Source organism: Sinohyriopsis cumingii, chromosome 12 (genome assembly GCF_028554795.1).
Source record: "Sinohyriopsis cumingii isolate HCF-2022 chromosome 12, ASM2855479v2, whole genome shotgun sequence".
Lineage (NCBI taxonomy): Eukaryota > Metazoa > Mollusca > Bivalvia > Unionida > Unionidae > Sinohyriopsis > Sinohyriopsis cumingii.
Genome location: NC_142972.1, coordinates 43031859 through 43056753, shown reverse-complemented (window position 1 = coordinate 43056753; position 24895 = coordinate 43031859). Strand labels below are relative to the sequence as shown.

General features: G+C 36.3%; 1 protein-coding gene across 1 annotated transcript in view; it reads right to left on the bottom strand.

Annotated features, from left to right (window-relative positions):
• Positions 1-24895, bottom strand: part of LOC149786341 (ubiquitin carboxyl-terminal hydrolase 16-like) — a 31662-nt gene that overhangs the window by 4239 nt on the left and 2528 nt on the right. Inside the window, exons 4-6 of the mRNA XM_089976759.1 lie at positions 6740-6880; positions 1605-1708; positions 1033-1118 (exon numbers count right to left, since the gene is read on the bottom strand). Of these exons, the coding sequence (XP_089832885.1) occupies positions 1033-1118; positions 1605-1708; positions 6740-6787 (238 nt within the window). The 5' untranslated portion in view covers positions 6788-6880. The remainder of the gene's footprint in view (positions 1-1032; positions 1119-1604; positions 1709-6739; positions 6881-24895) is intronic.

Genomic DNA, 24895 nt, shown 5'->3' with positions numbered 1-24895 from the left:
CTCTATTACATTCACTTGTGGTACATGCATACACACAAGGACACTATATGTCTTGGGACACCCTCAATTATTTTCAAAAGTAATATTTTATGACCTATACAAATTTGGACAATAAATTATAGCAGTTATATGGTAGTCTGCACTTATGTAAGCAACCCTTAATATGTATATGTTTATTGGCCTGGATTTCTATCAGAAAACATGAGGCAAATAAACAAAGATGAAACAATGAGCTCACAAATGAATATCATGTGAAAAATTACAATTTATGTTAAGCCAAAACACAAGACAAAAATGAATTAATGTGGAACAGTAATCATGTGACCTCCAATCACTAATGACCCTATCAACGGTGTGACTATATGTGAACTCCCCAACAGTACAAGCTAGTGTGAAAACTAATGCTACTTTCCAGATGGGACTCATCAATACATAGTGCAAACATTTACATGTAAAAGTAACAATACATAGTGCAGACCTTTCCTCAGCAATATCAATACACAGTACAGACCTTTACATACAATAGTATCAATACATAGTACAAACTTTTACATGTAATAGTTTACCACATATGTTGATGGATGGTGTACTAATCAACAAGACTGACTTAGAATCCCAAAGAAGTATTAGAGATGATGTAATTTGTATCAGCAAAAGCAAAAAAACTGGTAAACAATCATAGCTGCCTAGCAGTGGTCAAGGGAGGTAAAAGCAAGGGTTGGTAAGAATTTCTTCCCTTTGCCTTTGACAATTTTGTTTTTGCTTCTCTTCTTGTGATTGCTGGATTGGATAGCTAACAGAATATCTTCCTAATGTTAATGCAATCAGGTAATGTATTCAAAAGAGAAATTGAGATATTTGAGGCTGATTTACCCTAAACTGGTAGGCCAATAGTGCTCATAATTTACAGATCAATAAAGTGAACATTACTGATTGAGTTCCCACTATACTTTACACTAGATTATCTCTGTAAGGGATTGCATGAAGGCATGTGTTTGGAAGAAGTAATTTATAGTAATGAATTCTCTTTACCTCTTTCTAACTTCTTAAAATGTTTCATGCATTTTTCCAGCTGCTTGCTTTGGACAACTGGGATCTCTTTCTTGCATTCAAAACACCTGAAAGTTTATGCTTCTATTTTTAGATTCTGACAGAAGTAAAGTCAATATATGTTATCATAATAAAAATAAATCCTAACATTTGCTAACCCAAACTGTTTTTTAAGTGGGTTAATAGGTATTTATTTCCTCTGAGTTTAGGATCTTCAGAAATAAGCACTATTCTGTGGATTTTATTAGTCCAGGTTTAAATTTTAAAAAAATTCCAATACCAAGTTTGACTGACATAGAATCAAATTTTATAGTCAGGCCCCACAATACAATCCAAATATGTAAATCCAACTTTCTTACATTCTTGACATATTTCTGTAAAATTAGTTTTAAAAAACTCAGTTAAAAACATTTTATTGCCAAAGCAAAGAGTCCAAAAATTATTTTCTTGTTAAATGTCAGCTAATAATATTCTGGTTAGGTAAGGTAATTTAAGCATTTATTGCAACTTCTGACATGCATAAAATGTTTTTGAAACACAAATAAATTTCTTACAAAACAATCCATGTAGTTGTATTGATGACCAGAGCATGAGAGGTGGAGCCTGCAGCAGCAACATGTCTCAATGCATGACTTCCTGGGGAGTTACTGCCACAACCCTGTTACAGGTAACAGAAAATAATCATTAGAGTGAAATATATTCTTCAATAATAATTACCCATTCACAGTTATGTTAGGAGTTTATCCACAATCTCACAAATCCCTCCCTCCCAAGTTAAAACAAAATGTCAGTCATGTCTTTGGCTCATTTTACCATCAGAAGTGATAAAAAATAACCTTATTTCTAAGGTAAGTTTAAACAAGAGTTTGGATAGAGGGACTAGTGCCCAAACACAATAAACTGTCAATTACTACTGAAGCCACTGTTTACTGTAAGCTGCACTTCAAAGCCAAGATTGGGTTCTGTTGATGCCTAAGGACAAAAGTCCAAAGAAGAAAGTTGAAGGACTGATTCCCAATGAATGGGGAACCTGTTCTTGAAAATCAATGCAAGATTAATCACGAGTGAAACCAAACCACTCTGGTCGAAATGCCCATAGTCTGGAAAAACCAACGAGGTGTATTATCTCAATGTATCAGACAGCTAAAATAGCTAGGAACCAATTTTGGTACTGGAGAGGGGTCAGTGCAGCTACAGGCAGTGGAATGAAGGGTGTCTTGCAACCACATAAGAACCCATGTGAAAGTTCACATGATGTCTATGTCTGAAATCATAGAACAGTACCTCTGAACTGCAATAGGAGCTAACTAGAGCCATATCAAGAAGCAAGTTATCTCTGGTACTGAGGCTTTTAACTACAGATGTGTTTCTGTTCCCAACACTATTAGAAAACTCTCCATTTCTCTTCACAGGTTTTCAGTGTGCTAGATCATTTTGCCTGACCAAGTCTGTTCACCTCTAGTTCTAAGAAGAATTTCTTTCTGAGAGTTTGCTTGATGGGAGCCATACAGGTTCAGCATCTCTTGGACAGGATAGAAAAACTATATTCACAACTGCCTGACCTGGTGAGGAGAAAACATGATCTTCTGGGAATCTCTGAATGCTAACTTCAATAGTCAAGTGATCCATGACCTTCCTCGCTTCAGGGGAGCTATTAGGATTAGATGGCATTCAAATTCAACAAATAATTTATTTCCCTAGAATACAAAGTGAAAATGAAATTATTACAGACACAAGTCCTAATAATTAAAAGTTCTAAAATAAACTTTAGCAGATATCCAAACTGAGTCCAATGCTGAAGTGTTCATGTGTCTATGATGCCCTGTATAATGCTGATGTGCCAAGTCTTTTGTTGAAACACTGTAAAATAATTCCAGCTTGAATTCACTATAAATCCCAGTGAATGTATATGTCCAAGAATATTAGTTTTTTATATTTTGAGAAAAAAATCACTAAATTAAATAATTTGTAGAAAAAAATTCCAGCCCAAATGAACACTGAGCACAATAATAATACAAATTGATTCTGCTAAAACTTTAAGCATGAATGAATATTTTTTCCAGTAACAAGATTATTTAGTCTTCTACTTGACCTCAGGTCACAATTAGCATTTTTTATTTAAAAAAACAAAAAACACTACCTAACTGAAAATAACGTTCTAGAAAGTTTTAATGTTTACAAAATAAAATGTTAGTTACTATTAGTAAGTCTGTTATTAAAATTATAATATATAATTTAGACAATCTCAGGTACACCAGGTAAATTGTTGGAGAATCCCAATAAGCTAGACCCAGATCCAAATACACATATTTATTTATATTAATAATGATCCTGATATTAATGGCATAAACACAGAGAATATGCTAGCTATGTATTAGTTGTTTACAGAATAAAATATAAAAAAATTAAAAAGATAAAAGAAATACTTCTGGTCAAGTAGAAAAGAAACTTGATTTTGGACAAAGTCCAACATACAATGTTACATTACAATAGCATATAATGAAATTTTAAAAAAATAATAAAAGCAACAAACAAAACAATGCAATTTAAGTATACATAAAAATAGATCTATGAATGTGAAAGCTATTACCATGTCTACTTCAATTAACATGTCTAATTTTTTTTTAACTTCATTGAAAAAGATGTTTTTGATGCATTTTTATTATGTTGATCTAGTATCATTTACTATTCTACTAAACAAATGGAACACAGTAGCATATTTTTATTACTAAATATGTACCAAAGGCTCAACTAAATCCTAAAATAAAACAAACAATGAATCAATCGCACTTTCTCAAAACTTATTGTAGACAGTTCCATCCAATGCAACACTTTGTCACATGTGGAGATAATCCGCCTGGTTTAAACTGGCTTAAGGGTACCTATTTTCTGTTCAATCTGAGAGAACATCTGGATTCATTTTCACTTCACTAAGCAATCACCTGAAATGTGACAGATAACTCAGGGGCTGTCAATTATCAACACAGGGAGCTAGTTCCTTTAAATGAGACAGCATCTTACCATGATGTACAATGCAAATATCAATAAGTACTACATGTACTTTGTTGTGATTGCACTATGGGGCACAAAGCCATGTACAAAGTTTCTGTATCAGATTCTGGTCGACAAACTGCAAGAGGAATCTTCAGGTTCACAACAGTAGGAAATATTACTTCAAGTTTCCATCTCTTTGGCCACTGTGTTAGCGACAGAATGATAGCTGAGAAAGTGAAACTACAATTTGACAGAACTCTTTACATATGATCAAAACATCAGGTTTGTTTTGAAAAAAGCTTGGTTTGCTGCCATTTTGGGGGGAACATAATCCCTAAATGTCAATGGCTTCACCATTTTACAGTAATCTTTAAGACCACTAGAAAAACTAAATGCAATCTTAATTGCAACTAAAACTAAGCATATTTTCTTGAACATACATGCTAATGGATGTTGACCTCTATTTTGAATCAATATGACCATCCATTCAAGGAGAGTAATGACACCAAAATTTTCAGGGTTGTCATACAGGATGTACAATTGATACCATTTTAATTTAAGAATAACCCTATGTTGATTGAAAAAACCATTTGGGAGAAGCAGAGACAACAATATCTTCAAAATGGACACCACAGTGGCCATACTGAGTGTCAATCTTATCATTTTCATTTAGCACTAACTAGACACATTAAGAACTTTTCTGATGAAAACCTTGTGTCAAAATGTCTAATATGATTTTCAAGATGGCAACCATGGTGGCCATATTGGATGTCAGATCATCACCATTTTAATTTAGAATCAACAAAATATGATAAGAAGACTGCCAATGAAAACCCCACATTGATATGACACTGCATTTTGGAGGAGCAACAACAGCAAGATTTTCAAGATATCAGATGTATAACATTTCCATTTGGAATCAACCAGACATCATAAGATGTCTTTCGGTAAAAGCACAATGTCGATATGACCAGGCATCTACACTAAGTAGTGATAATAAGATTTTCCACATTATCATTCTGGTGGCCATACTGGAAGTCAGGCTTACACCAATCTCATTTATGACCAACTAGCAATCATAAGAAGTCTTTAAGTGAAATTCAGATACTGATGTTATCATTTATTTAGGAGAATTATTGTCACTATAATTCAAATAAACCAAAGGGGACATTGGGGGAAAATGGACAATTCAAAGTCTCAATGAATTCTGCCCAGTGGAAACAGCAGATTCATACAGACCTTTTCCAGGAAGTCAAATCTGGGGTTTTCCACGCCAATATTTAATGCATACGCAATCAATGTAGCGCAACTTTTAAGCGATTGTCATGAACATAGTGTATTTTTGTGAAGAAAGGTTCAAACAAATTTTTAAATGTTTGACATCTGTACACCTTTCACAGAAATAGTGTGTTTAAAAATCATGAGTAAATAGTTCAGTAACCTTCCTAAAACAGAAAAGTAGATATGAGCACAAAAAGCATCATAGAGGACCAGGGCAGCAGACAGGATTTGTGGGCCCTAGGAAAAATTATCCAATAGGCCACAATGAATCACAAATTGAAACAACGGTGGATCCCCAGACCGTTGCGGTCCCAAGGAATTTGTCCTACTCTGTCTGCGGTCCTGGATAGGACTTAAAAAGCTGTATGATCCATTTCTGAAAGGAAAGGGGTGGGTGGACGATTTTCATATGTGACCAGAATTACAATCAGATCCCAAGCCCAATCTGAGAAGCCACTGGAATTACACATAGCTGATAGTACTGTAGCAACTGGCCATTGCTAATGTATCACAGGATGAGTTAACTCATTATTGTTATCCGTATTTTTTCAAGGAGTTAGCAAACTGAGAGAGAGAGAGAGAGAGAGAGAGAGAGAGAGAGAATAAATTTCTTTGCCAATCCAATGTATCATGAGTAGTTTTGAGATTCACATTCATTTCCATTCAATTTATTAACTAAATGGCAAATCTTTGAGGAATCTGCTTAACATATGATGTGCCGCCTTGGAGTTCACTGTTTGCTACTAATTAGACACGTTAACTTGTTTATTTTCGGATTATTCATTACCATGCAGTCATAAGGGGGGGGGGGCAGAGTTGAGATGAGAGTCACGATGCAGTAACCTAAAGCAATAGATAGTCATTTATTGTTAAAAATACTTGATGAAAACATACATTTCAACTCTTATACTTGTGTGCTGGCATATTATTGTTTACTACTATCTGCGGTGATCTATAATGACAAATGTTCTATTCATGTAAGAAGTGTAGGTCACTCGAGTTGCCCTACGTCAAATTCGCATGACCGTACTGGATGCGGCTATGGAATAGGTTTGGCCTGCTAAAAATAGTATCTGAAAATGATATATACTGCAATTACTTCACTAGGTTATAATAATTTGGTATCATCTTTATAGCAATTACCTGATATCCACTCGACTAGGTCATAATAATTTAGTATCATTTTGTAGTAATTACCTGATATCCATTCCATTAGGTCATAATAATTTAGTATCATTTTGTAGTAATTACCTGATATCCATTCCATTAGGTCATAATAATTTAGCATCATTTTGTAGTAATTAAAGATATCCACTCCATTAGGTTATAATAACTTAGTATTAATTTATCATGATTACCTGATATCCACTACATTAGGTCATAGTTAGCATCATTTTGCAGTACATGTAATTACCTGCAATCCACACTGCAGACAGACATATATGGTGGTGATCTCTGACATATAAAGCAAATTGTCAGACCCAGTGTCCTCTTCTGTGATGTAATTACAGACCAGGCCAGTCTTCAAGGAGCTTAATACTTCATTGGCACATCCCTGTAATAGCAAAAGAAAGTGTATCTGATTTGTACACTGCAAAAGCATTCACACAACTTTGCAACTGGGGGTAACCATTCCAATTTCAATCAATTAGCGCTGTATGAATGATGTAAAATAAACTATCAAACAATGCTACCAAAAACTCTGGCTAAAAGAATGAAATTTCACTTCCTCAACAAATGAATTATAATTGCCCAGGCTAGCATACTGTACTCCCCAATGCATGGAACTTTATGTACACTGTACAATTTGCCTTTCGAAAGACTTCAGACACATGAATTCAGATATTGGCTCGATAATTAAACCCTTCAGAGCAGAGTTTATGCCTTCTACATGGAGCCACCAATCAAAATAAGCATTGTTAATGCCTTCTACATGGAGCCACCAATCAACATAAGCATTATTATTGCCTTCTACATGGAGCCACCAATCAACATAAGCATTGTTATTGCCTTCTACATGGAGCCACCAATCAACATAAGCATTGTTAATGCTTTCTACATGCAGCTACCAATCAAAATAAGCAGGGTTAATGCCATGTAAGTTAAGTTTACCATTCAACATAGGCAAAAACATGTGTTGCCAACAAAGAAAGTTGGTACTCTGTGATCTTTAATACTGAGTAAGGCTTTAATGTTTAAGCATGGAAACAGCTTAGTTTAATTTACTGAATGTGAATGTTTACAAAATCAATAACGGTGTAATCAAATCCGAAGATGGCTAAGTGACTCTGGAACAACCCACTCCAATTAAGTGATATATATCCATGTCTCTGCTTAAGCACACAGTTTAACAAAAATTTTCTGTTAATTCTTTTCTCCACGTATGATTGTATTTGGTGCTGAATGTGGCACTGCAACAAAAAAGGCTGAAGGTCATGAGAATTAGCTGTACTGCTCATTAGACAACATTACATATCAGACTGATATTACTTACAAAAAGTACATAGTGCAGTCCTGCTGCATTATTCTTTCATTGTGTATATATTCCATGCAGCAATGATCCTAACTGAATCATATCATAACAACAGGTAAACAACATAAAAAACAAATGTTACAAATGTATGCTGAGTGAGTACTACACATTATTAATGGCTTACATATAAACAGCCTAATTACATTAGATTTCACATGTCAAACTTTCAGTATTTACCTCTCTTATCTCTTATACTGACAGACCACTTCAGTGGCCTAGTGGTTAGAGCATCTGCCTCAGATGTGGGAGGTCGCAGGTTCAAACCCAGCCAAGTCAAACGAATGACATACAAAAATGGTACTTACAGCTGCCTTGCTAGGTGATCAGCTTTAAGAGGTTAGTGTTAGGACTAGCTGGCCTGGTGTCAGGATAATGTGACTGGGTGGGACATAATGCTACATGTCTGTGGCATGATGTCACAGTGCTAGACCTCACCATAAACTGCCACACTGCAGACATCGTAGCAATGAAAAATTGTTAATGTATCGTTGAAAATCCAAATCACACACACACACACACACTTATGCTCATACATGTATTTTTTGGGATGAAAGTGATTACACATTCCATTAATGTCAAAAGTAAATATCAGACAAAATATATTCACATCTAATGTGGCATCTTATGTTACAGGGCTGACATAAATAGGTATCCGGTGTAAGCATAACATGCAGATAAGTAAAAAAGATCAAGCTTTACAATTGGTTCAATTAATTGGCATCATTTTGCTTATTGTATAATGTGTAAACATTGCAGCCTTAAGAAATAATTTACCATATGGAACATTTGCACAATGATTTTATGTCTACTTAAAGAATCCTCTTACAATCAAGTTCCAGCTCAAGTGTACTTTATCTTTTACTTCTGTCCTGTCATTTAGGATCATACAAGCACTGTTCTCCCCAGTGATATTTAGTCACAGCACACTATCATTTTAGCCCCCTATCTTTTTTAACACAACAATATGCTAAACACCATTTTGATCTGCCCATTATCCTTATAAAGTAAATAAGCTAACTAAACATTGTGTTATCACTTAAGTGACAACTCTTCTCAGTTATTTCAGTATGTAATTAAGATAATCTACAATAATTACCCACATACATAGATACATATATCCTATCTTTTGTACTTTGCTTGGTTCAAATGCTGGTATTCAATCTTTGATGATGGTTCAGTCTTTGCAATGACATAGTCTCATAATTGATCTGTGATGATGGAGACTACTTGGCAATGTGTGTTACCAGTTCAATAAGTGTCACATATTACTTTTCAAGAATGTAAAATCCTTAGCGCTCATTTAATAAAATGGACACACCACCATAAAAAGAATGTAAATTAACCAGAATGTGGCCAGTCCTATTTTTGCCTAGTAAGAGGATCAGCTACACAGCTAGCAGCCTACAATTCAGGTAGCATTATTTCTCCAGTGACTGAAAGGAAAGATCTAAGAAATGAAAGAAATGACTGGAATGCTTCAACACTTGAAATGTAGTTTCTGGAGGCGTGCAACTAATTTTAATTATGTAATACTTAACTGTTGCTATTACACAACTAGTACTTTTCCAGGAGGCAAATACCCAACCCAAATGATGAAAATGTTGTCCTCCCATTACAGTGAACCAGAAGCTTCCAGAACACTGGACCACCCCTGCCTGAGAATCCCACACATACTAAGCATGCATTATGGTGTCTTTTTATTATTTTGAGGGAGAAGCCTAACTTAGTGGGACATCAGTGCAGGATGAAAAGAGGAAATCTGGCAATAGCAGCAGATAAATGTTATATCAATAAAGTCAGTTTTATCGCCAAAAACTAATTTTAATATCGGTAATAAAATAACTGTTGTTATTGCATAGGTGAATTTGTTAGTTTTGAAGGAGACTGATGATCCCACAACTGATGAATAAAAAACAAACACAAGGAGTACACACCCTCACAGAAAAGCAGGAAACAATTTCATGATGGAATCCACATGAGCCACTTTTCGAGTAATGGCATCTGAGCCCAGAAGAAAATGCCTAAACTCTGGCTAACAAGCAGAGATAAAAGAAGGGGAAATTAAGGTGACAGTGCCAAAAATGTACCTTTCATCACATTGTCAAAGATGAATGAATTAGACTGGCCCATGAGGCAGCAATACAACCTCATGAGTTTTACTGGTAATTTAAAAATGAAAGGGAGATCCCTATTAGTAAGAGACTTTTAAGCTCTCATGATAGTTAATGCAATCTAGTACCAAGAAAGGATATAAGCTGAAACATCAGTTGAACCTTTAATAGAGGAGGAAAAGATGCTTCCTAGCCTTCCTTCCCCCTTTAGAGGCTGCCTAATAAAACCATAAAGTCCTAACTGGATATGAGAGTCTATCCTGGTCATCCACTGCACAAATATGGTTGAGACTGGGGATCTCAATCAGAAGTGGTGCAACTGATGGAAGCTGGGTTTTTCCTAAATAACCTGGTTGGCAAAGAAGAGAAACTGACATAAAATACCCACGGAACCTGACACAACCCTTCTCTATGGATAGGGCATGAAACTTGCTCCTTTGTCTCACAAACGCAAAGGTACCAAGCATGATCAGGATAAGGTTCTCAAATGAAGCTTCACCCAAACGTACATATGGGAGAAGTGGTATTTAAAAACCACAAGACATAAGAGAGATTCCATTTAGGCAAGACCGTGGTCTTTGCAATTGAAAATACCTGATACGGTCTTTACTATTAGGGGAGAATTTGTACTGCTGGCAGGGAATTTTGAAAACTATAGAGTGTTGAAAAGGAATGCTCGATAGCCCATAAAGGTAGAAACTTATCATTGATTTCAACTAACCCAATCACAAAAAATTCTCCATATGGCATCACACACCTTACATGTTGACATTCTACTGTAATGAATGATGCACTTGGCAACTATGATTGACATTTTTTCTTTGCAGAGCGATTGTCTGAGATGAGCCAAGCACGAAGGTGGAGAACCTTTGGACTGTTGTGTAGTAGAGACAGCATGTTAAGACAAGAGGTCATTCCTCTGAGGTAAGGTCCCTGGATGGTCAACCCATAGATCAAGGAGATCACTGAACCATGATTGCTGATGCCACAGAGGGGCTATCAGAATGACCTAAGCCATGGAGTGCCTGACCTGTGTAGGTCATGTAGGACCTGTGGGATCATCCTGAAGGGTTGGAAGGAGTAAGTGAATAGACAATCACACTTCAGGCAGAAAGCATCTAATGCATGGACCCTCTGGTCAGGGAGTGATGAAATGTGAAAAGGGAACTTGTTGTTCAGCTACGTGGTGAACAAGTCCACTGTAAGAAGTTCATTAAAGTAGCAACAAGGAGTCTGCTACAGATTTGTGGAGTGATCATTCTGTAAAAACTGTCTTCCCTTTCCTTGACAGACTGTCTGCCAAACCATTCTTCTTGCCAAAATTATGTCAATCTCAGAGGAATATTCCTTCTGAAGTTGCCAGGTGATGGAGGTTCCAAACCTTCATGTAGTGAGAAGGTGCATGCATTCCTTTTCATCTCCTGTAGCATACTACCACTGACATGTGGAAGGAGACCATCCTTAGCAACTTCTTATTTGGTGGACACATCCCTAAAGGCCTAAGAGTACTGACTGCCATCATTTCCAAAATTGTTGATATGAAGGGTAAATTCTTCATGAGTCCATGGACCATGAAAAATCAGTCACTCTGCCTCTAAATAAGCATCTTGACCTGAATTTGATGCACATGTGAACAGGTAAGAGTGGGATTTGACAAGTGCATGGGGACTTGAGCCAGAAACCAGTCCCAATTTGTCCACCAATTTTGATGAGGGTGGGAATCCCAATCGAGAAAATAATGGAACATTTAAGAGGTTCATGTGCAGTTTCAAAGCAGCAAAAAGGAGCAACTGTGGAGTACACAAGTGTAGTCTGCTTAAGGGAACCTAGTCCACTGCAGAGTTCAAAGTCCTCCTCTGGGAAAGAAAAAGACAAGTGTACAATTCAGTTTTTACTTTCAGCATCTCTATTAGGGACACTCTACTCTATCAGGCAAGACACTTACTAACCCTCTCTTTGTGAGAAAATTCATCCCTACACAGACAAAATCTCAAGATGGACTGAGCTCTGATTTCTCTAAGTTTGATAAAAGACCCAGCCTGGTCACTATGGAACAAAAGGGAGACCTATCCAGTGTGATGAACTCTGGATGGCCATTTTGGACCAACCAATCTGTCAAAATATTTGAGGATTGAAATACCTAATGATCTAAAATTGGCCGATGCTACTCCCATGACACTGGTAAAAGATCTTAGTGCAAAGGCTAGGCCAAATAGCACAGCTCAAAATTGCAAGACCTCCTATTGTAAGCAAAACTTAGTCTTAATGGGACTATCAAATCCTAAGCAACTACAGATAGGATGAGCCATCTGGAGGGAGTCTCTGACTTTAGTCTGCAGTCCTTAAAAAGTTCTTATTGTGCTCTAGTAAAACCTTCAATGAACCCAGAGAAATATCCCTACAGAGGTGGAGAAACTCCACCAAATAAGGCCATGGACAAGGATAATGCATTCCTATAAGTTTTTTACACTGCTTTAAGCAAACAATGGAAAGCCAATGGCGACAGTGATTCCTCCTTCAACAGGTCGAATGAAGTTGCTGAAAATAGAACAGCATGCAAGACTACAGTTACTAGTAACCTAGCCTATTGTTCCAAGGATCTAGTGTTTTCATTGCAAGGCAAACTCAAGCCCCCATAGAAATACCCACTTAAGACACTTCAGGGTAAAAGGTGGGAGGTTTAGTGAGCCAAGAAGGGTAAAAACTTTGCTGCCATTGTTAGGTATATTATCTTTGCTTTGTCTGTTAGTTAGCTTTATTTTATTTCATTTTAATCTACTGTGATGTAACATTGTATGTTGGATGTAACCTTGTCCAAAAATTGAGTTCATTTCTGCCTGACCCAAACTGACTTTTTTTATTTTAATCATTGTAAACAACTAATATACAGCTTAATTATTTTCTATGTGTATGGGTTTATAATCAGCATTATTATTAATAAAAGAAGTCAATATGTTTATTTGGGTCAAGGTTTTGGAATTTCCTAAGTGAAATATACAATATCCAGATTACTGTTTTGTAAACATCAGGATCATTCTACATGTATAAAGTTATTTTCATCAGGTAAATTTTTTAATAGAAAATGCTAATTGTGACATGAGGTCAAGTATAGAACTAGATATACTGATTTAACTGAGAGGATTTTATCGTTCGTGCTTTAACATCTAGCACTTTCAAGTTGTATTATGTTGTGTCCAGTTGGGATGGATTTTATTTCTTCAAATTACTGAATTCAAGTGATTATTTTCTCTGGAAACACAAAAGTGTTCTGATTAAATTCTTGGATAGAGACATTCACTGGAATTTATAGTGTATTCAAACCTGGAAATATAATTCTGTGATGCAACAAAAGACTGTTTGCACATCAACACACTAGGAGTTATAATAGACACATCATTGCCATCAGTTTTTGGATTTATTCTGGACTAATACTGAGTTTTATTCAGGACTTTAAATTATTAGGACTTGTGTCTGTAATTTATGGATTATTTTGGGATTTAATCTGCAATAAGTTCTTTTCTATCATTAGCACTTTATATTCAATGGAAATAAATTATTTGTTAAATTTTATTAATCTTGTTTTTCTTTCACTTTTTGATGTTACTTATTTTAAGAGCATAGACTTGTAATACTATAAACAACTATCAAGGGTCACAACATAAACAGGAATGAAGACCACACCTATGCTGTTAAGTAAAAGCTTGTCCTTGCTATACCTTTGAGAGAGCTCCTTGATTGTAACCAAGTGACAAATGAGCACAAAACCTGGTCAAGAGTTAGCTACCTCCAGTGCCTCTTTAACCAAACAGTGAGAATAGGCAGGGGATCTGAAATGGAGAGAGGAGAAGTTAGAATATGTAACTCCTCCCACAGAAGTTATAGCAGTGGCATCTGCTGGTGGTTTAGGGTGATTCATCACCCACCTGGAGAATTCTGTGGTAGAAGGTATATCCCCCTCCATCTTTTTAGTCCCAACCTCAAAAGACAATGTAGGTTTATGGCCCACAAGCATCACCTCACCTCTGGCAGAGGACCCTACATACCATTGGGATTTAGAAGGATACAGAGAAAGGGGGATATTACAAATGGATCCACTGCCCTAATCTGGCATCTGTAAGCTGTTTCCCATTCTCTCATAGGATAAAACAGTAGTCTGGAGAGAGGCTGAGTCAATCCCTTTCCCCATACTATAGGGGCTCCAAGGAAAACTGTCCAAAACCCAGTACCTGATGTCCAGTGCTGGGCACCTGGTGTCCACTGCTTGGTGACTGGTGCTCAGGACCCAGTCACTGCGCAAGGCCTTGACAGGTGACTCAGATCTGTAGAAAGGTTTATCCCCCAGATCTGACAGATTTAGATTTGAGCCATCCCTTTGTCACTGGGCTTGATTATGTCTCTGGGACTGAAAGGTTGAAAGTGAGCTTCTCAACCTTTACAGTAGGGGCCCAATTCATAATCAGCCCCTAATGAACTGTGGATCAGTATGATAGAGTACTGGTCCCACTTGCAATGGTGTCAGACATGCTCTCTGCCTTGTTGGATATGAAAGAGTGATGTTCCTCACAGAGGGGAAGGCTTGCCTTGCTCTTTATCCTACTGGTAAAGAGAGAGTGCTGCTCCTAACTCTTGGGAATGTGTGACTTACTCTCTGGCCTCATAAAATAGGGACAGTACTGCTCATCCCTCTCAAGAGGGTATGACTCACCCTCCACCTGTTTATAACCTCCCTTGGGAGCTGGACCACTCCTCATGGTTTACACAGCCCTCAGTATGTTTTCTTCTCCCCAAGGAATTTAAAACAGTATTTAAGGAGTTTTTCTCCTTTTAGGTACTGACAATAATGTAATAACCTTTAGTTTTGCAGTTTTACATTTGCAACATTCTTTTCCTGTGACCCAATTATAAATTGACACATATTTCAAATTTCACTTAATGTAGCATAACATATGGTATGCATATTATTTTCAGGTAAATTCTAAGCACCTATACAAGTTCATGCCACAAGTACCATTCATATTTTCTTTTTCCAATCATTAAAATAACAAATTCTTACATTAGTCAGACCGGAGTCATTCAGCTAACATGATGTAACCTTGGGCACAGCACTTTACTCACTTTACTCCAATTGACTCAGCATTAAATAATGACTTGTGTGCCGTAAAGCACCAAAACCAGACCCAAAAACAAACATTATTCAGTGTTAGTACCCACTCTATTTCTATGTTGGCATTATTGATAAATTTGTTCCATGGGAGAAATTTTATCCAGTCCTGATCTCTATCACAAAAAACACTTGGCAAAAAACATGCCCTGAAAGCCATACTGGAAATAAGATAAAAAATTATAAAGTATTCATGCCTAATAAAATATGCATAGCATTAATATATGTAATGAATAAAATCAGTTTTTCTTTAACATAACAAACTTTATCATTGTCAATCCATTACTCTGGAGCAACTAATCACCCCAAGACTGTGCCAAAATAATCTCACCAACCCAAAATACATTTATAGAATTAAATAAATTAAAATAGAAAAAGTGATTAGTATAATTATGCAATGTATAATTATCGAATAACATCAATAGAGTTTTTTTTCCTTGTTGATAATCGCCAAAGGAAAGACCCCAAGACTAACTCAATCAATGCTCAAAATATCTGATAACCTGATGCCAGGGGCCCCTATGATTTCAGTTAGGGACTGACCTGTATTCTAAGAGAGGTACCTGTTGGGCTTGTCAAAAATAAAAAAATTGCCAGAGAAAACTTTGGTCACGCTGATGAAATGTGGAAATGTATATTCAAGATGTTGAGATACCTGTCATAACACAGCAGTATCTAAATAAGATAAGACCACCACTGTCCTATGTGAAGTGGAGACCTGATTTTAATCAGATTGTAACATGACATAAGATAAGATCACCACTGTCCTATGTGAAGTGGAGACCTGATTTTAATCAGATTGTAACATGACATATGCTAAAAATATGATTTTGTACTCCCAAACCCCATGACTATGTCGTGTTTTGAGAAACTGCAAAAAATAACAATCACCATCAGTTATTTGTTACACAAAGAATAAAAAAAGGATATGAAAAACTTCCTGACAAACACAAAGAATCAATCAACTGGTATTGACAGAACATTTAGCCTTGGAAATCATTATGTGACATTAGTGTACAATTATCAGATAGTTGTGCAGAAAATACAAATGACCCCATCCTATCTTTCTTGGTCCTCTACTTCTGCACAAAGATGTATCATATAAAATATACATTAGCATTCCTTGAACAAGTGGCAACAGAACTTGATAGTGATGTGGAATCTATTGAAATGAGAATATCAGAGAATATGGTATTTGATACAGATGATAAGAAAGATGTGACTAAGTCTATCGAACAAGACAATATTTATGCCCAAAACATCTAAAAGACAATATTAAGTTTTAATCACGAAACAAAGTAGGAACTGTAGTGTATCGCCATAGGGATGCAAGACTGAGAGTTAAAAATCACTTTGGTGTCAAAACTGGGGGTCAGACTGAGTTCAAAACAAACTTTAGTATTAAAACTGGGGTCAAATTAAAAATTTGGGGGTCTCTAAAAAGCAAATAAGGGTAAAGGGAAACACTGAACTGAAAAGGTCAAGCATGATACAGTAATGAGGTGTATGTTTTGTAGCAAAGGTAACATGGATGCCAATACTGCCAAACTTAATACATAATGAAAAACTTAATGCATAATATCTGAGCAATTAATTAAAAAAAATACAACAGCTTTTGACAATACTATGCAAATAATCTACAACCAAGACTTAGCAAATTCTTATTTGAACTGAATCAGCAGAACAATAAAAAAAAACATTGGACCAATAACAAATTTTGGTTGACTGCAAGCATAATCAAACTTTACAGCATTGCATATTTCCACTGTATGGTTTATAAAAGTTCTCTATATGAGAGAAGAAATTATCAACTGATTAATGAGGAACGAATTTACCATGTATATGATGCAGTCTGGCATTGCAAGTCTGAAGAAGAAAAACTAAATTATTCAAAAAATTTCTTGTGGAATCAAAACATAGGCAAAATTCAAAATTTTTAAATCAAAATATGGGAGATGTTCAGTCATTAATAAGACAAGAGGAACTGCAAGCAAACCGGGACAGTGACAGAATCTCATGAATGAAAGGAGAAAAAAATGCTGACTGTTTTTTATAAACTTTATCTTAAATGATATCAAAAAGGAAAAGAAATGGAAGAAAGTAGAATAAAAATTAACATAATACAAATGGGCCCGGAAATGAGTGCCTTCTCATGGTTTGGCCTGTATACATATGGATAAATAAAATTAAAATAAGTAGTCATTACTTTGCAGGGCATTTGTATTTCATTCATTGATATGAACGCTTTTATTCAGTATTTAGAATCAGATACACGATAACTCTTCGCTACTGTGGTTGTCTAGGTAATCGACTTAAAACACTTCTTGCACTGCTAATTTTAAATTTTGGGTATTTATGATTAAATTAGACAACTTTTATGGTCAAGTGACAAAAGAATATCAGCTGTAAAAAATAAATTTAGGTGACTTTGGGTGTTTTCAAAAGTCTTGGGTGACTTGGGGGCTTTCCTTTGGTGATTACCAACAAGGGAAAAAACTCTACAGAAGTTACCTTGATAAATATATAATGCATAATTATGCTGATCACTTTTTTATTTTACTTAATTGCATACATAATATATATATATATATATATATATATATATATATATATATATATATATATATATATATATATATATAATAATAATAATAATAATGAGGACTTTGTATAGCGCCTAATCTTTAGAAGCTCTAAGCGCTTTACAACATTAGACAACACCTATAAGATAAAAAACATATAATGATATGATTACAAAAACAAACACCATAAAATTAGAAAACATTAGAAAACATGCTGAGAATATTTAAGGTAGGAAACATTATTAGGTCTTTAAGTTTGTTACTGCAGTCAAAATAAGTGAGTTTTGAGAGCCCTCTTGAATGTGATCATTGAGTCTTTGTGTCTAAGTTCAGTTGGCAATTCATTCCACGTTGATGGGCCCTGGTATGCAAAAGAACGCTGTCCATATGACTTTGTTTTCGAAGTGGGAATAATGAGTATACGATTGTCAGAAGAGGAGCGTACGTATCTTGCTGGTGTGTACACATGGGTGAGGTAAGATATGTATGTTGGACTAGAGTCTGACAGTGAAACGTATCACAGAGAACAAATTTTGTGTTTGATTCTGGATCGAATGGATAGCCAGTGTAGGGTACAGAGCAGCGGGGAGGTGTGCTCTGATAGTGGCACTCTAAATATGATCTGAGCAGCTGTGTTTTGAACTTTTTGAAGTATTTGGAGCAGATATTGAGATGAACCAGACAGAACTGAGTTACAATAGTCCAGTCTTGAAAGTACTAATGAACACATAAGTGTTTTAGTGGCATCAACTGATAGATATTTGCAAATTGAGCTGATGCATCTCAGCTCAGATATGCAGCCTTGCATATGTTCATGACATGTTGGTACAATGTGAGAGTACTGTCCAGAGTAACACCTAGTTTTCATACTGATTGTGTGAATTTAATGTTGGTGTTGCTGATATTTATTGTTTGAGGTAAAGGATGTGAATGAGAAAGTCTTTTTGTTGTGATCAGAATGGCCTCAGTTTTATCATCATTCATCTGCAGCTTGTTACATGTCATCCATGATTTCACATCAGAAATGCACCTCTCTACACCATGGATGGTAGCATCAACTTCAGTTGGGCGGCTAGATTTGTATATTTGGGTGTCATCAGCGTACAATTGGTGAGACACTGGATGATGATCTATGACACTTGAGAGTGACTGAGTGTACAGAATGAAGAGAACAGGTCCAAGAACAGACCCCTGTTGAACACCACAACACAGATCAACTGGGCTGGAGTGTATTCCATTTGCAGATACAATTTGTGTCCTGTTGACCAAGTGGGACTTGAACCACAGTAAGGCTGTATCATGAATGCCAAATACATGCTGGAGACTGTGAAGTAATATATCATGGTCTATTGTGTCAAATGCTGCAGACAAATCGAGGAGGGTGAGGACTGTGATCTTTCCACTATCCAACGCAGAGAGAATGTCATTAACTACTTTTAGAAGAGTAGTTTCAGTACTGTAGCAAGGGCGATATGCAGATTGTACATTGCTAAAAAGACTGTTTGAATTTAGATGAGATACAAGCTGGGATAGAACAACCTTTTCTAAGATTTTTTATATGAAAGGAGATTAGAAACTGGGCGGTAGTTCTTTAAATTGTTATGGTCTAGTGTTGGTTTCTTCAGCAGAGGCTTTACAATTGCAGTTTTGAAAAATGATGGGAATTCCCCGGATGAGAAAGAGGTATTAATAACATCAGCTAGTGAAGGCAATACTGGATCTAAGCACTCAAGCAGCAGTGATGTTGGAATTGGATCAAGTTCACATGACTTTGGTGCCCTCTTCATCAGGATTGTACGTACAAAATCCATAGAGACAGGTTCAAATGCTGCTAATGGTTGCCGCTCAAATTCTGTATCCCAACTGTATGGTGACAATGAGTCAATTGAAATTGTGTGTCAAGCTTATCCTAATGGTTTGTACTTTCTCACAGAAGAAATTTGCAAACATGTTCGGAAGGTCGACTGGAGAGAAGGTAGTTGGAAGTGGTGTAGATTTGTTCCTTGACATTAGCTTGTTAGTAATCTTGAAGAGCTCTTTGCAGCTGAAACTTCCCATGATCGTAGTAGTATAGTGGGCTGATTTTGCTGCATGGACTATATTTGTCACATTCTTCTTAGCGGCTTCATAGATTTGCTTATGAATAGCGAGTCTGGTGGAAAGCCAAAGCCTCTCAGCTTTACGGCAGTCTCTTTTAGCAGTGCAAAGCTGGTCCCTAACACTGCCATACCATGGAGAACACTTTTGAATTGATACTCTGCACTTGGTAGCTGGGGCATGTTTGTCAAACAATGAACGCAGGCAGTTATCAAGTTGTTCTGCAGTAGGAGGTAAGCAAGTTGTTAGGTTAGCTTAGATGTTGTGCATTAGTTTGGTTCTATTTATCATACAGAGATTTCTCTTAGTAGCAGATAAAGGTGGAGGGTTAGGGACTGATACATCAAGATGGCATATAATGCAGAGGTGATCTGATGCAAGGTCATGGGATACCAGGGAGGACTGTAGAATGTTACCATCAGGTCTATGAAGAATCCAGTCTAAAATGTGACCATGTTTATGGGTGGGTTGGTTAACTGACTGTTTGAGGTTGAAAACATTAATGGAATCTAAGAGTTTTGATGATTTGGGTTTCCGGGACAGTCAAAGTGAAAGTTGAAATCTCCAAGAATAATCAGGTTGCCACCTATCAAATTTCCATAGTCCAGGAGATTCGGAAACTGCTCCAAAAAGAGAGAGTCAGCCAGCTTGTTTCTTTTTTCTACCAGTAGGTGGGCTAGTTATATATATATATATATATATATATATATATATATATATATATATATATATATATATAATGGGTAGGTGAGAGTGTTTGGGAAACTTTTGTGGTGTCTTGGGGTAGTCTTAGGGTCTTTAGATCGTCCATTACTCCAGATGAATGGGGGGGGGGCGCTTTTTCTATTATATACTGTAAGTGGGAAAAATTTAAACACATCAAAATAGTTTTTCTTACATCAAAATAGAATTTGTTCCGATCGTCTAAATTATCCTGAAAATGATGAAGCAAAAAAACTAAAGACAAAAACAGCTGAAACATCGGGGGAAACGTACATTAGTCCTACAATGTAAGACGTCGAACCTAATATGTTTTTGGGTCGACCAAGAAACATAAACTTAGAGTAGACGTCTTATACTGTACGACTAGGGGGAAATGTTGCGATATTGCTTCTGTGTTTTGGGGTTTTGTATTGTCGTCTGAACTGGTATATAGAGAACATTTTGACAGTTCTCGAAATTACGGAGCATGCTTGCTAATTTTTACATGTATCTATATTCTCTGAACTATTCAGTCTGCATATTACGTAGTCAATGTGTTCATATCATATTGTGTTCATTTCTTTTTTATCTTTGCGCTTAATTTAATTTACTTTCTTTATCTGTTGACTTTGCAGCAAGTTCACGTGCCTTTGTTAATCATGCAGTCGATTTCGGTGAAGTTGAAACGGTGCATAACAATTTCCGAAATGGCAACGGGTCAGAAAGGACCGGTACGGAAAAGGATCGGGTTTAAAAGGCCTGGTCCAGAAAGGCCAGTAACGGGTCAGAAAGGACCTGGACGTAAAAGACCCAGGTTAAAAAGGACCGTTTAAAAAAACTGAATAATAATAATAATAATGAAAAGAAGAAGAAGACAGCTTTTCTACAATACACATATCTATTCACTTCTAAGTCAATGACATTTTTACATATATTGCTAAAACACTGAGCTGCACAAATTGAAGCACTGGTCAGTGATGATGAACACCTAGAATACAATAAAGCACAGATAGGAAACAGCAGCCCTTTAAGGATTACACAGACTGTAGTACCGATATCAGGAAAGAATCGCGATCGCATTGTACTTTTCACACTTCCTTTACTTGTTTTCTATCTCAGATTTATTTAATATGTTAGGAAACTTTGATAATCACAGTTAAGACGCGAATACAAGTCTATACAATCACAACTCTTTTCCATGCCTCCAGTCTCAGCAGAGCTTGATGTGTCATACTATTTTAACAGTTTTTGTAGCGATTACTGAGACACTTCCGACTGAACTACCCCAGACGATTATCGGTAAACATCAGGTGTATAGTACTTGTACTTCTTTCTTCTCTTCACTCGTAACATTTCCCAGTTATATGTTTGGTAGATGAACATCCGGCAAGATGTGAGAAGAAAATACATCTATAAAACATTAAGTGTTGAAAATAACACTTAGCAACGGGCACGATCAATGAAATTCCGTAACTTTTATTTTTAATGTTTTCCCTTTGATGACATGACATCATGAAGTTATTGTGACGCAGTATGAACAATGGGCAGTTAAAAATGCTAATCGCAAGTTGTGAACCAATCTTGTGGATTATGGGCATGGTTTTGTGGTATGCTCTTCACAACTCGTTTAAATATTATGTAATCTGTGCAAAGGGAGTTACCCTTCTGGACAATAAGAAATAAGTATCGTCGGCTTTTTCCAACGCACGCTGAAAACCGCATTTGAAGTAAATCACGGCCAAAAATTTAACAATTTCAGAAGTATGAGTCAAATTACCTCCGAGTCTCTGTCAGAGACTCTAGTGATTAGAGCATCCGCCTCAGATGCGGTAGGTCGTGGATTCAATCCCCGGCCGAGTCATACCAAAGACTTACACAAATGGTACTAATATCTGCCTCGCTTGGCGCTGAGCATTAAGAGGTTAGTGTTAGGACTGGTCGACCTGGTGTCAGGATAATGTGACTGGGTGGGACATCATGCTACATGTCTGCAGCATGATGCCCCAGTGCTAGACATCACTATAAACTGTCACACTGCAGACATCGTAGCGATATGACTGAAAAATTGTTAAAGCTACGTTTAAAATCCAAATCACACACACACACATACACACACTGTCAGAGACTCCAAGGTATTCGGATCGCATCGAAAAGACACGAGGATATTCTGAATGGAAGGAGTGGAGAAAGGGATTATCTGTGTTGGAAATTCGGCTCACCTTTTACAAACACTTCACATCACAGTTAAACTGAGCCATATTACTTTTCTATTCGTTTAGATTATTACTTTTATGTGCATAGTTTCGAAATTACATGAACTCTATTAATTCTTTAAAAAAAATTGTAAGGAAACTGTAGAATGTAAAATTATATGTTACAAAAACTGATTTTTATGATCATTGTGAGTGATGACTGATCAGTAATTAGTCTAATGATCTATCAGTTTGTAACGTCGAAAACAATCCTGTTATTCATACATCCAATATATGCCTATAGCTGCTTTCATGTCAGTCTGATTTAACCCAGATCTCCACTGTCCCACGTGAAGGCAGGGAAGATCTGATTTTACTCAGATTGCTTTGATACCACTTGGGATATTTACGAAATTTAGGCTCACCAAGAAGTTGCGAATGCATCAAACTTTTTTTGTTTTCATTGGTATCTTATCGGTCAATCATACCATTTATTTAATAATAGAAACAGCAGATGTAGTCCGAATAGATTTCAATTTGTTTGGGGGTTTTTTGGTGGTGGTGGTGGGGTGTTTCTGACGAACAGTATCTTTGATTTTTCTACATCTACATCCGAGGTTTATATTTCTCTCGCATAACTTACCATGTCATTTGAATAACGCCAGGCATTGATCGTCAGGTATTTTTATTGTTTTTTGTTGTTACAAGATCAACTCCAAACTTCATAAGTTCCGGTGTTCTTTAAAAGGGATTTCTTCAATTTAGCCATTATAGGAAAGCGGCTACATGCAAGATTTATTTATATAAAAAAGACTAAAGATTTTAACAACGAGCAAAGACTACGACCTTCAAAACTGAAGATTTCTCAACTGAAATATTTCAAAGAGTATGGGCAATTTTACATTCTGCAAAAGCTTATGTTAAAACATTTATTTGATTGACCTAAGCAAGACATCACAACAATGTAATGAGGCCATGTTTTGGAATTATTTTGTTGGACTCTAAACATGCACACTTTTCCGTCCATGTGGTTGGCGTAGGGAATATATAAAAAAATTACGAAGTAATTCGCAAGATAGCATAGGTGCTTACAAAGTGGCGATTGTGGTGACAGATCGACTACATTCGCTACGTCGATTTCAGTCCTACGGATTGTACCTTAAATGTATGCCGAGAGATAAGATTCGACTTACCTCTGCTATGCTGTGAAACAAGAACTGACCGAGAAGTTACAAATGCATTGAGCAAATTTTTCCTTTGAAATTTTTTGGTCAGTTCTACAGGGAACAAAATGTATGATTTTTCTGTCAATTACTATGCCGAGATACATCCGAAATGTATTGAAATAACAGATGTGGTCCGAATGAAATTAATTCGAATTGTAAGAGCAACACTGCTCAAAAACACGCAAGAACATATTAAGACGCGGCCTTAGTGTCTGACCCCAATCGGAGAACAGCGGTTGGATGCGGGGGGTGGGAGTGGGAGCAAAACAACAGCAATATTTCCCAGATAATGTTTTCTTATGAGTTAGAGGATAGAATGATACCCTGAACTTTGGAGAGCTCCACCCCCTGGGCTCCTACCAAGGGTTCCATTCCACGTACTCGTTGCCTACTTGTGTACGTTCCCTAAACCACATTCTTGGATCCGACCGTGAGAAAAGGTCACCCATAGATGACCTGTATACGTCGACTTGACAAAGTCAGTTTATCATAATAATTCAATTCAGTATTATATCAATGCATTTAAAATCATTAATGTGTTTACCAATTCATTTCAAACCAAGTGATATGCTGTAATTGAACTGTAAACTCAAGCAATTTTTCTCCATGCAGATTTGTTATTTATGAATTTATACAATACCCACACGAGACAGCGAGAACTTGGCAGACAAGTTTAGCGATGAGATTCTCTTGTTATTTTCTTTCTAATGCGCGACATTAATTTTCTGGAAAATAGATAAACAAAATGTTCTTGAATTTAAAACTATTTTATTTTAATCGGTTTCGATAAGCTGTATTCTCTGAGATAAAAACAAAACAAATTTTTTAAAACAAAATTTAAGTTTTACAAAAACTTTGTTTTAAATGCAACCCTCACATAATCAAGAATGTGTTCAAAGTGGTAAGAAACATCCATGTCATTTGTGATAACGGACAAAAGCGTAACTGAGCTACATTAAACAAGTC